Source organism: Pipistrellus hanaki (assembly GCF_964339955.1).
Source record: "Pipistrellus hanaki genome assembly, chromosome: 11".
In the NCBI taxonomy this organism is placed as follows: domain Eukaryota; kingdom Metazoa; phylum Chordata; class Mammalia; order Chiroptera; family Vespertilionidae; genus Pipistrellus; species Pipistrellus hanaki.
The window spans coordinates 8783198-8795735 of record NC_140513.1 but is presented as its reverse complement, the minus strand read 5'-3'; the positions used below and the strand labels follow the sequence as shown (position 1 = coordinate 8795735).

Below are 12538 nucleotides of genomic sequence, written 5' to 3'. Positions count from 1 at the left end.
CATTGGTTAATTTGGCCTGTGAGAGGAGGGGCACAGCGTGCATAGAGGCAGCGGGAAGGTTGGTGGCAAGGAGATGGACCAGAGTACATGAGAGGGCTTTCCTCCGTGTTAGGCAGATGCCCCTCACATGGGCCTAGGGTAATCCAGGGGCACCGGGGTGTGCCTGGCAGTGGCAGCCACCTGGCGTTGATAGTGGTGCAGTCCTGCCGGGTTAATGACCGGGGAGGGAGAGTGAGTGAATGACAGGGTGTCAGGGGAGTCTGCCCCTCGCACAATGGGCCACATGGCCACCAGAGCTGGCAGGGAGGGGCCTCGTTAGGGTTTGCTGTGCTCCATAGGCTGGGTGCCCCATCACCCAGATGTGGATGAAAGTCAGGGAAGGAGGGCGGGGGGGTGATAACTGGAATGAGGGCACCTGGTTCTAGCCTGGCTTTGCCATGTACTCAAGGCTGATCTTGAGAAAGTTCATTCATTCATTCAATCACTCATTCGTTCATTCATTTATTCATGTTCCAGGCTCCTGGTTCTGCACTCAGCAGACATTACCTCATTGGATCTTGGCAGCAACCCTGTGGGAGGCTCCTCTTCTTGGATGCTTTGAGATGAAGAAGCCAAGGCTTAGAGAGATGAAGGTTCAGAGGTCCCAGAGCCAGCAAACGATGTGAACCTAGGTCTGCAGTGACTGTAAGATTCATTTTTCTCTCCACACCGGTGGTTCCCAAACCTGGCTGCTCATCAGAATTCCCTGGGAGGGTTTTTGGACAATACAGAGACCATTTCTCTCTCTCCCCCCACCCCTTTCTCTTTGTTTCCTTAATCAGAATCTCTGGATCCTAAGCAGGGCCAGACTGATGCTGAGCCTGCCCCTCCACCCTTGTCCAGCCTCTCCCCCGTCTCCCCTTGGTTCTCTCTGTTCCGGGTACGCAGCCTGCTGTCCTCAGGGAAAGCCCAGCTGGCTCTCACCTTACCCTTTGCACTTCCCCTTCCAGAACACTCTGCAGGCAGCCCTCCTTGTGGTGAGCTCCCGCCCCATTCTTCCTTCCAAGGCCTGGATCAAATGTCACATGATCACAGAGACCTTTCTGGCCAGGCCCATACCCTTCTCCTCAACCTGTCACTCTCTGATCCATGGGTTCTCTACCGGGACACACACCACAGTCACCTGAGACCCTGTACAATCTCTGATGCCCAGAGACAGGTTCTGCTGAGCCTGGGATGTGCATCACTGCTCCATCATACCCTCTGTATTGTTCACATCTCTCTCCCTCTCTCCCCCGACCCCACTCTTCTCTGTTGTCTGTCCCTCTACTAGAGTGGAGTCAGGGTTTGGCCTGTCTTGTGCCCTGCCATATTCCCAGCACCTTGAAAAGCATGCAGCACACAAGATACGCTCATAAGTACCTGCCAAATGAATGAATGGAATGAACGAGGCTGGGTGAATGAAAGGCAGGTGAGCCCTGGGAACCACAGGGAAAATTCACCTGATCAGCCAGTTCCCTGCCTGCATGCTGCCTGGAAAATCCTATGTAGCCATAGGCCCTGCTTGGGGCAAGGACAGAGGGTGGGATGGCAGGAATCCTTGCAGCCTCGCTGAGCTGTGGGGTGGCATGTTGGCAGACAGGATGGAGAGCCAGAGCTGGAAGGATGCCAGCAAGCATCCAGTCTGACCTTCCTTGTATATGTAGGTGGGCACTGAGGCCCAGGGAGAGAGGGGGCCGTGGCCAAGGCGGCGCCCTAGGGCATAGGCGCAGCGGAGAAAGCGCCTTCCAGCCTCCGCATACTGAGTGACCCTGGCCAATCCCCTGACCTTCTCGGGGCTGTGGTCTCCTCAGTCTGTATTTTGGCTGTGATGGTCCCCAGCCCTGACCTCGGAAGGTCCCACGCGTCCTTTCCTGGCCAGTAGAGACCCACAGAGGGCCCGCAAGGGGTTAAGCTCCTCCTGCTCTGTCTCCGCTCGGCACTCAGACAAACCCCCTCCTTCTGACAAACACTTGTAGGAAATCAGGCTGGGCGCTTCCTGCCTCAGCGAGGCGGCCTCAGCCACAGCGGGGCGGGGAGAGGTGGGGAGCGATGCTTGTCTGTGAGCGGCAGCAGCTCGGCCTGGCAGAGCGGCCTGGAGGCGGGCCAGGGCGCCATGGAGGCAGGGGGCTCCCCAGGTTTGGAACAAAGACCTCCCACGCGGGTCCTCTGAGCCTGGGCCGGCGGGACGGCGAGCCCGGGGAGAGGTAAGGGAGCCGAGGAGGGCCGGGGAGGCCGCCTTCCCTCCGGACAGGCCAGTCACAGGCTCGGGACAGTCCGGGAGGCTGGACCAGCCCAGCCAGGAAGTTGCAGCTGCTGCGACAGCTGTATGACTCCTCTCCCAGCCGAGGGGAGCCCGGCCCCCCAGCAAGGGTGGATTTTAGGGGGATTTCCTCAAGCCTCGGGCGCTGGATTCCAGTCAGAGCTCTGCTTGTGGTCTCTGTGAACTTGGACAAGGGCTGGTTCCTCTCTGTGCTGAGGGTCGTCGTGTGCGCATGGGGAGTTAGTCCCATGGCTGCTGAGGGCCTCGGACATGATGCACGGATGGGGAGCAGGCCGGGAGGCAACAGAGGGTCCCCAGAGAGAGGGGCCCCTTCTGCTGCCCCAGGGCACGGAAAGGAGCCGGGGTGGTCCGGCAGACCCAGCGCAGCGCTCCGGGCTGGCGGGAGGAGAGTCTGTAGCAGCCAGCACGCTTCCCTCTTTCTCCAGAGAGCCGGGGGCTGGAGGGGGACGTCCGGAGTGGGGAGCGGCTGGTGCCCTGCCCGCTGGTCAGAGACGGAGGCCAAGCTTGGGGCTCTGACCCCCCAACAGCCCAGCGTTTTTGGAGGAGCCCAGCCACGTGATATCGGGGGTTTCTTTCCCCTTCCTCCCGTCTCCCACCCCACGGTGTGATGGGCTTGGTTTCAGAGTCTCATGCCCTGGGTTTGAATCCCAGGCTGCATGTCCAGCTGCGGGGACTGGTGAGAGCCTCTCTTTTGCTCCGTTTCACATCTGGGAGATGTCAGGGTCGGGGGTGGAGGTGGGGGGGAGAGGGGACAGCCCTCCCTGGTTGGAGAAGGCACGGGGAGGGGGAGGTGGGCTGTGTGGCTGCAGCGGGCAGAAGAGAAAGGATTGGGGAGAAGGGACATAAAGGGAAGGATCCTGAGTTTCAGAGCAGCTGAGGGGGCAGAGGAACCACTGAGTGGGGGTGGCCGACCCACTCAGGAACTGGAGAGAGAGGCCACAGGGTCTCATGGATGCTTGAGAGAGCTAGGGTAGGGGCGGTGCTGTGGAGTGGGGGAGATAAAAGATAAAAGGAGGGGGTCGTGATTGGTGCTTCCTTGTGGGGCTGGCAGGGACTTTTGGGGGGACTTCATGCTAACAGGGCTTTTCTGGGTTCAGGCCCCAGCTCACATGCTAGAGTCTTCCCCCCACCCTCTGTGCTTTGCCTATGCGGTTCCTCCTGCCTGAAATGCCCTTCCCTCTTGTTCTCTGCTCAGATCCTCTTTGTCAGCTTGATGCTTCTTCAGTAACTCTCTATCATCTGCCCCCACCTTGCCTTCATTTGAAATTTTGGAATGCGTCTGCTCATATCTGTATTCCCGTGTCTTGTGGCCTGCTTGGCACACAGTAGGAGGTCGTAGGGTTTTTTTTTTTTTTTTAAAGTTAATTTGCTCAATATATATCTTTGTGACAGTGAAATGGGACCCCAGAAAGGAGGGGGGGGGGCAGTAGCAGTTCTGAGGCTGTTGCCCTCAGGAGCCAGCGAGGCAAGCGGGAACCCCAAAGTTCATTTAGCCACCTCCCAGCCCCCCTCCCAGGGCCATCCCGCCTGGTGATGACAAGAGCAGGTGGCATTTCTTCATTTCAGAGTGAGGAAAACCCAACCGTTCACCACGGAGCCTGGTCTCCGACGCCCAGCTGGCTTCTCTCTCACAGCAGCCCAGGGTGCCCGTGTCCTTGTGCGGCCTGAGGCTGGCATGTGGTTGGCGCTCCTGTGTGTTGTTCACTGACCAGCTGGCTGGCCGGCCCTGAGCTCCGTAGCACCGCGGGCTGGGGCTTGCATGGAAGACAGAGCCCCTGCTCGGAGCGGCTCACAGCTCTCAGGGCCTGGGCTGCCTGTGCAAACCCCCAGCCGGTGACCGCAGCTGCCTCCGAGGTGCAGCCTCCCCCGGTCACAGTGAGATTTCCGAGCTGACTGAGTCATCCCGGGAGACAGGATGTTCCTCTTTGGGCCCCAGGGGCTCTGTGATTGGGCAGGCTGCGCTGTGGCACGGCTAGCAAAAAGCCCTTGAAAAAGTCAAGAAACCACACACCTCCCCAACCCCTTCCGTAGGCGGACGCTTCAGAAATAGAAAAACAACAGCTCTTAGCACCTGTCACACCTGCCATAGGAGCAGCGGCGGGGGGTCAAGTCCACCTCCTGAAGGGCTGGCCTTGCAGGGGATGTTGGTTTAAAATGCAGACTCCTGGGCCCTGTCCCCAGGGCCACCAATTTGGCTCTTCGTGTCGGCCTAGGAGTCTACATTCTTAGAGGATTCTTTTTTTAAAAAAAAAAATATATATATATATTATGGATTTTTACAGAGAGGAAGGGAGAGAGATAGTTAGAAACATTGATGAGAGTCATCGATCAGCTGCCTCTTGCACGCCCCCTACTGGGGATGTGCCCGCAACCAAGGAACATGCCCTTGCCCGGGATCGAATCCGGGACCCTTCAGTCCACAGGCCGACGCTCTATCCACTGAGCTAAACCGGTTTCGGCTCTTAGAGGATTCTTAAGAGCACTCAAGTTTAAGGCCCACTAACAGGGATTTCCAAGAGGGATATAAGACACCTCACAGGGTATGGGAAAAGGATTAGAATGTCCCTTTAAAATATTTATTTTCTGTTGCATCTTTAGTACAGTATATTTTTTTCTAATATATGTCATAGATTAGCATGAGACTACATGTCTATAAAGTTATAAGAAATATACAGGGTTAGGCAACAGCAGGTTTACAGTTGTCCGCATAGAAATACAACAATTAACAAATAGTAATACAAGAATACACTCTGCTTTCCATACTCACAACTGTAAACCTATTTTTGCCCCGCCCTATATATAGGATATACAAGCAAATTTATATTTTTCCTGATGAGCTGTGTGATTAAAAAAATTTTTTGGGAGACTACGGGGCTTTCCAAAGGGGACACTTTCAAATCTTGATCTTGGTCAAGTCCCTTCCATGTGGAACTTCTGTTTTCTCATCTGAAAAGTGGTTTTCCCGGGACCCACTCACCTGAGAACCTCCAGGGAAAGCTTCGAGCCCAGGCCGGTGAGAGAAGAGGAGCCTGGGGAGTGGGACCCCGGGGTCACTCACGGGGTGATCTGGAGGACATTCTGGGGGAGACAGGAAGCTAGAGGCAGGGCGGGGAGGAGGCCCCTGAGCCCCTGTCCGAGGAGCAGGGTTGTAGCCAGAGAGGAGAATGTTGTTCCCTGTCCCTACCCCGGGCCGGGAGAAGGCTGAAGGCTCCCTGTTCCCAGGGGAACTTTCTGTGCAGAAATAGTTGCCTGCTGACCTTTCTCAGCCGTGCACGTCGGACTGACCAAGACCCAAGTGCTCACGAGGCTGCGGAGACACACACAGACCCGTTTGTCCTCGAAGGCCCAGAGGCTTTTATGCTCGGCCGTCTCCACTGCATGGAAGGAGGAGCCTGACCTGGGCTCCAAGGTGACATTTCACCCCAGTGTGGTCTGGCTGCTGTGTGGCTCCCAGGACTCTGTTGGCCATAGCAGGAAGGCAGGGGAAGAGGAGGTAAGAGGAGATGAGAGGGAGGGAAGGAGAGGGAGAGGAGAGGATAAAAAGCAGGTGGGGAGGAGTCCTCTTTCTGCTGCCCCAGGCCCCCTGCAGCCAGGCTTCCCATTTCTGGTTCATTCCTGCCCGCCCCCCTCCCCCTTTACCCCCGAGCAGCCAGAGAGGAACTTCTGAGCCATACCCCGGTGTGCTCTCTGGATCTGGGATGCCCTTCAAGGGCCTGAGCCGGACCTCAGAGGCCCTCCTGAGTCCGGCCACTGCCCCTCTGCTCATACTCTCTGCCCTCCAATTGGTAGTGGTCTGTACCAGTCACCCCCTCCTGCTTCTTGGCCTTTGTCCTGGCTGGTCCCCCTGCCTGGAATGCTTTTTTTAAAAAAAAGTTGAGGTGATACTCACGTAACATAAAATTCACTGTTTTAAAGTGAACAATTCAGTGGCTTGTGGTATAGTCACAAAGTTGTGCAACCACCATCTCTATCTAGTCCAAAACGTTTTCATCACCCAAAAAGAAAACACTCACTCCCCAGGCCCCACCCTTCCCCCCGTCCCCCAGGCCCTGATAACCACCAGCCTGCCTTCTTGCATTTACCTGGTCTGGATTTTCATGTCAATGTGGCCACACTATGTGTGGCCTTTGTGTCTGGCCTCTTTCACTCAGCAAAATATTTCTGGCCCATCCATGCTGTAGCATGGACCAGCACCTCATTCTTTTATGGCTGATGGACAGGACATTGTATGTTTAGACCATGTTTATATGTTTATAGTCACCCTTGATGGATGTTGGGGTTGTGAGCGTGCGTGTGCATGCATGTTTGTTTATCTGTTTTCTATTATTTGGGGTCCCGGAATGATCTTTTCTCCACCCCCCTACTCCGGATTTGAATTCTTACCAGAGGGGGGTCAGGGAAGGTTCTGAGAGGAAGTGGCTTGTAAATGGGCTGGGCCCCCGCCCCCCAAGCTCTGGCCTGTGCCCAGCGCCCATGCACGGAGCCTGGCACCTGGTAACAATCCTAGCACACACCCTACACCTGCCAGTGCTGGCCGCTGGGCCCCTTAGCATGTATCTCAGGCCATTTCCCCCAGCTCTTGAGGGAGATGGAATTATTATCCCAGTTTTACTGATGAAGAACCCGAGAACAGGTGACTTGCCCAGGGTCACACAGCTTCATGGGGATGGAGCCGGGAGCTGAACCAGGGCTCTTGGTTCCAGAGTTCCTGCTGGTAGCTTCTTGTTCTGTAGAACGAGGGGGACTTGAGGGTTCATGCTGTCCCTCGATTGTGTCCCCGACAGGCCGCTGGCAGGATGGCTGGTGCTGAGAGGAGCCGGTGACCCTGATGCCCTTAGCGGCAGCTGCTTGTCCTGGAGATGAAGTGGCCCAGGTGAGGCGGTCCCGGTGACGCGCAGGCCCAGCCAATGGCCAGCTCGGGGACGGAGGTCCACTGGTCCGAGCCAGGCCTGGGGAAGGGGCCCCAGCGGCGGCGCTGGGCCTGGGCCAAGGAGGCAAAGGATGCTTGTGGGGGCAGCCCACACCGCTGGGGAGCAAAGGAGCCCTTCCCCGGTACCCCCATCCCCGAGCTCCTGGAGGACTTCTGCCCCGCCCAGCAGCCCCTGCAGCCTCGGCCGTGGGACTCAGAGCCACAACCTGATGGGCACCAAGGATCCGGGTCCGAATCTGCCGAGGAAGGTGAGACCGACCCCCCGGCCTCACACTGGGGTCCCCCAAACGTCCTACCTTCTGGCGGGGGAGTGGGGGGGAGTTTTAGAAACTATTCTGATTGATATCTATGAAGTCTATCTTAAAGATTTAAATTACATAAGTGATACTGTTTATTGCAGAAAATGGAAAAAGAGGAAAAACTAAAAATGACATATCCAGATGTAACTTAATAGACATGAACATTTCCCAAGCTCATCAAATAGCCTTCCGAAAGTCATTCCTAGTGGCTGACTGGGAATTCCGCGGTGTGGATATTCTGAAAAATGCTGGCCCAGTCTCTTGCTGCTAGTTTTTGCCATTATAAACCATGCAGAGATGGGTATTGTTAGCACATCTCTGCTCACTCGCTTTGATAATAAGCCTGGTCATGGAAATGGCCTGGTTCAGGGGTTATGCACATTTTGAAGATTTTGTAAAATCCCATTTGGCAGTGGGAATGTCAGCATCCCTTGTTTTCTAAAGTAAGTCTTCCCTTGCATTGAGATCAACGTGCCAAGAAGGGCTTGGCAAGGCCCTTCTCCTCTCTGAGTCTTGGTTTCCCCATCTGTGAAATGGGGGTAATAATGCCCTTGGGAATAGCAAGAGCTCCATGCATGGGATCTATTAGAGTTTGCATATGAAAGAAACACCCCTGTCTTAGGATTCTTCGATTCAGGTAGTCCCCTGCCCCCGTGGGTGGTCGAGGAACCATTAGGCTGGTAGTGGATTTTTTGTGCCATGGCCCAAAGTTCCTCATGCCAGATCTGCCCAGAGCTACCCACTCAGGATCTGTTTCTGAGCTCTCCCTCGGGACGGTGACTGGGATGCACTGGGAGGAAAGGCAGAGGCTTCTCTTCCTGAGGTCACAGGGTAACCCCCTGCTGTGATGTAACAGCAGCTGCCATGTGCTTTGCCCCGACTGTGTCCCCGGTGCTGGACTAGGCACAGCTCGGGACTTGTCTCATTCCCTCCAGGTAGGAGGGACTGCCTCTCGTCTGAGTAAGGCCTGCCAGAGAGTCAGCTGTTTGCCCATGGCCCCCGGAAGGGATCTGAGGGACCAGGACCGAATGCAGGGCTGCCTGGTTCCAATGCCCACTCTCTTCTCTCACCGCATGGCCCCCAGTGGCAGAAGCTGACTTGCCTGCATGGCTGGGACCTGGGTTTTAGGTCCAGGCCTGCTGTGAACTGCTGTGTGATCTTTGGCAAGATGCTTAACCTCTCTGGACTTTGCATGTGTTGCTGTAAACAAGAGAGACTTGCTGACAGAGGCTTAAGGAGGTGAAGGATGTAGAGATTCCAAGGGTAGGGGAAAAAGCATAGGGGAGCAGAGAGTGGTACAAGGGTTAGGACAAAGGTGCTTAACCAGAGCAGAGAGCCTGTGCCTGGCAGAAGACAGACTGTGTCTCAGGGAGCTTTGGCTCTATCTCAAAGGCTTCCATCGTATCGAGGACAGAGATGGTGCTCCATAAACACTGACTACATGGATGTCGTATAGACGGATGGGAGGGTAGGAAATGGATGGGTGAGTGGCCGGGCCCATAGGTAGATGGATAGACGAGTGGGTGATGGATGGGTGGATGGATGAGTGAATATTTCTTGAGCACCTACTATCTAACAGAGACAACAATTGTCCATTTTCTGGAGCTTTACATACTTTATTGTCCCCCCTTCCTCCCTTCCTTTCCTTCTTTCCATTAAGTCAACAAGTATTGAGCACATACTCTGCAAATGCAATAGTAAATAAAAACAGGGTGTCCTTCCGCTTATGGAGCTTACAGTGTAGTATGGGGGGAGGGATGTTAATGCTACAACCACACCAGTAAGTGCAAAGCTGCAGCTGGGGTAAGTTTTCAAAGTAAAAGTATTCAGTCTTGTGAACACGTAGGAAGGGAGAATTTGACCTAGTCTGGGAGATGTGATAAGGCTTCCTTGATGAGGTCAAGGGTGAGCTGGTGCCTGAAGGACAAATAGGCGTTAACTAGGCCCAGGGAGGGGGAGGGTGGGAGGACAGGCATGTGCAGAGGTCCTGTGGTGGGAGAGGGTAGGGCAGGGCTACAGCAGGGAGAGACAGGGGGACCCTGGAGAGAGATGGGTCAGGAGAGCTAATGGGGCTGGAGGCAGGGATCTGAGGACCTTATAAAGGTTCAGCTCTACCCTGGGATCAACAGGAAGGTGTTGATGAGTTTTCCGATGGGGGAGGGTGATGAGGGTGAGGACTGAGGAGAAGATTTAGTGGCTCCTGGTGAGAGAATGTTGTCTTGGGTGCCAGACTTCAGAGCAGTGGGTGAGTTGACAGCTCTATAGGAGATGATAGAGACAGATTGGATTATGGGGTCCGGGTGGGGTGTGGAGGACCAATGACAAGATGCCTCTTAGATTTCTGGCTTGTGCAACTGGATGGGATGGTGTTGCATTTGCTGAGACAGGTTTGAGGTTTGAGTTTGGAGGGCCTTGGAGACAGCGGAGGAGGTGAGTAAGTGCGTGGCCATGGGGAGGGGGGGCGGCTTTCTGGGAGTCTTGCCCTCCCCACTGATGAGGAAACAAACGCCCAAGGGATGAAATGGCTTAGGCAACATTCTGCAGTGAGTCCAGACTCAAAGTGCTGAGAGAGGTCCTGTCTCTTTCCAGAGTGTGAAGCAGAGGATGTGGACAGCTCAGAAAGTTCCAACTCGCCTCTCCACTGGCTCCCCCAGCAGCACTCTCTGGCGGGCATGACTGAGGAGGAGCCAGAGGAGGCCCTCGGAGATGATGAAGCCGGACAGAGCCCCCCGGGGTCAGAGGATGAGGCTGGTCTCTGCTCCGGGGACCATGGAACCACCAGCCCCGTGGCTCTGGGGTGGGGTCAGGCCACACGCTGGGTGGCCTTGGGCAAACAAGCCAGTGGAGACAAACTTCCAGAACATTCTGAGGTCAACCCAACTGTTGACCTCAGCTCTGCTAAGTCCTGGAGCAGTGGGACTGTGAGCCTCGACCACCCTAGTGACAGCCTTGATTCTACCTGGGAAGGAGAGACGGAGGTCCCCCAGCCCACTGCCCTAGAGGACACTTTCCCTCAGGACCCCGGCCACCACCTCCTAAACCCAGACGATAGAACTGGAGGAGGCATCGCTCTGGCAACGCCCACGGAATTCCAGGACTCCTCAGTACCCCCAGCCCAGATCCTCCAGGGTCCTGCAGATAGATGGAGGAGAGGACCGGCCAGTCCCTCCTGCCCTCAGCCGGGGGACCACACCTGGAAGCGTGCACGGATATCACCTAAGGCGCTCCCTTCACGGTTCACGGGCTCCATCAGCCGCCCAAGTCCCCCGCCCAGGCCAGCCCGGCAGGACAGGCCACCCAGGCAGGGAGCCACGGTGGCCGGCCACTCGTCTTCTGATGCCCCCAAGTACGGCCGGGGGCGGCTGAACTACCCGCTCCCCGATTTCTCCAAAGTGGGGCCCCGGGTGAGGTTCCCCAAAGAGGAGAGTTACCACCCCCCCAAGGCCAGGAGGCACAGCAAGCAGCCTCAGGACCCCACCCGACCCCTGATTTTCAAGTCGCCCGCCGAGATTGTGCGGGAGGTGCTGCTGAGCAGTGAGGACGCCAGCTTGGGAAAGGACCCGCCTCCTGCCCACCCCGTCACCAGGGTACCCCAAGAATTTCAGACGCCTGAGCAAGCCACCAAGCTGGTCCATCAGCTCCAGGTAAGCTGGACGCGTGTCCGCAGGCGTGTCGCCGAGACACCTGCTGCTGGCCTGGGAGGGTTGGGGGGCCCCTGCTGATGGAGAGAGGGTTGTACCCTGATCCATGAACATCATCCCAAGCCCTTCACTCACAAAGAGCAGTGATCACACTCCTGCTGCAGGGATGGCCTGTGTTGGTTTGTTTTTAACTTCTGCTGTGAAAAAAAAAAAAATTGAAACATACAAGAGTAAAAACAGTAAAAGGAGCCCCCATATCTACCACCCACTTTCCACCCATTCACCTTTCACCCAGCCCCTGGCAACCTTTTTTATCTACGGTGTCCCCTCCCCCCACTCACCCTACTGGAGTATTTTGGAGCAAATTTCAGGCATCGGATCATTTTATTAAAAAATGTTTTTAATACCTACAATTGAAAGATAAGGCTTCTCCCTTAAACGTAGCCACAATACCGTTATCAGAGCTAAAAGTTAACACCGGTTCCTTAATATTCTTGACACCCAGTCGATGTTCAGCTCTCTCTACGTGTCTCATAAAGCTTCTTTACTTTAGTGCAGTGGTTGGCAAATGGCGGCTCATGAGCCACATGCGGCTCTTTGGCCCCTTGAGAGCGGCTCTTCTATAAAATACCACGGCCTGGGCGAGTCTATTTTGAAGAAGTGGCGTTAGAAGTTTAAGTTTAAAAAATGTGGCTCTCGAAAGAAATTCCAATCGTTGCACTGTTGATATTTGGCGCTGTTGGCTAATGAGTTTGACAAACACTGCTTTAGTGGGTTCGAATTAGGACCCAAACACAGCTCATCGATTGCATTTGGCCGGTGTGTCTTTCCGGTTGTGACCACCTGTTTATTCCCCTCCAGGCCATGAGCACCACACGGGTAGGGCGTTCGGGGCGAGGACACACCACTGGTGGTCCCCTCAGGAGGCAGGGGAGGCCTCTGGCTGGCCTTTGGGCTGGGGTGTGAGTGGCCGCCGATGCCATGGCCTTGATCAAGTCCTTCACGGTGGGGTGACCAACGGTGGCAGCCTCAGACTGTCGTTCCGTCTGTGTTCACGTGAAGGGAATCGCCTGTAAAGTAAAACTTTCCCTCATCCACTGCGTGGTTACCAAGGTCTTGTTCCCCTGGGAAAGGCAGGAAAATGCTTGATGCTGCCCTCATCACCAGTTTCCAGAACAATGCGTCGCTTCCCTAGCATCCTGCAGAGGTGACCGGTGACGTCTGCTTTTGCTCTCCCCTCCAGCATGACGTGTTTTAGGGACGCTCTTCTGTTTCGTTTAAGGAAAATAGTGACTCAGAGTAGATGCCACGGTCATTTTCAAGTCCTCTATTTTTCTACCAAGGAAACCTTTGACCGTTCATTCAT

General features: G+C 55.4%; 1 protein-coding gene across 5 annotated transcripts in view; it reads left to right on the top strand.

Annotated features, from left to right (window-relative positions):
- Positions 1–516: 516 nt before the first annotated feature.
- The window catches only part of AKNA (AT-hook transcription factor), a 43341-nt gene continuing 31319 nt past the window's right edge, over positions 517–12538 (top strand). Inside the window, exons 1-3 of one of the 5 annotated variants that reach the window (XM_084898188.1) lie at positions 517–671; positions 7087–7480; positions 10121–11175. In XM_084898188.1, the coding sequence (XP_084754314.1) occupies positions 7210–7480; positions 10121–11175 (1326 nt within the window). In that variant the 5' untranslated portion in view covers positions 517–671; positions 7087–7209. Of the gene's footprint in view, positions 685–2050; positions 2226–2388; positions 2979–5607; positions 5712–7086; positions 7481–10120; positions 11176–12538 lie in introns of those variants that run through there. The other 4 variants (XM_084898187.1, XM_084898186.1, XM_084898190.1 and 1 more) reach the window with 4 other exon arrangements.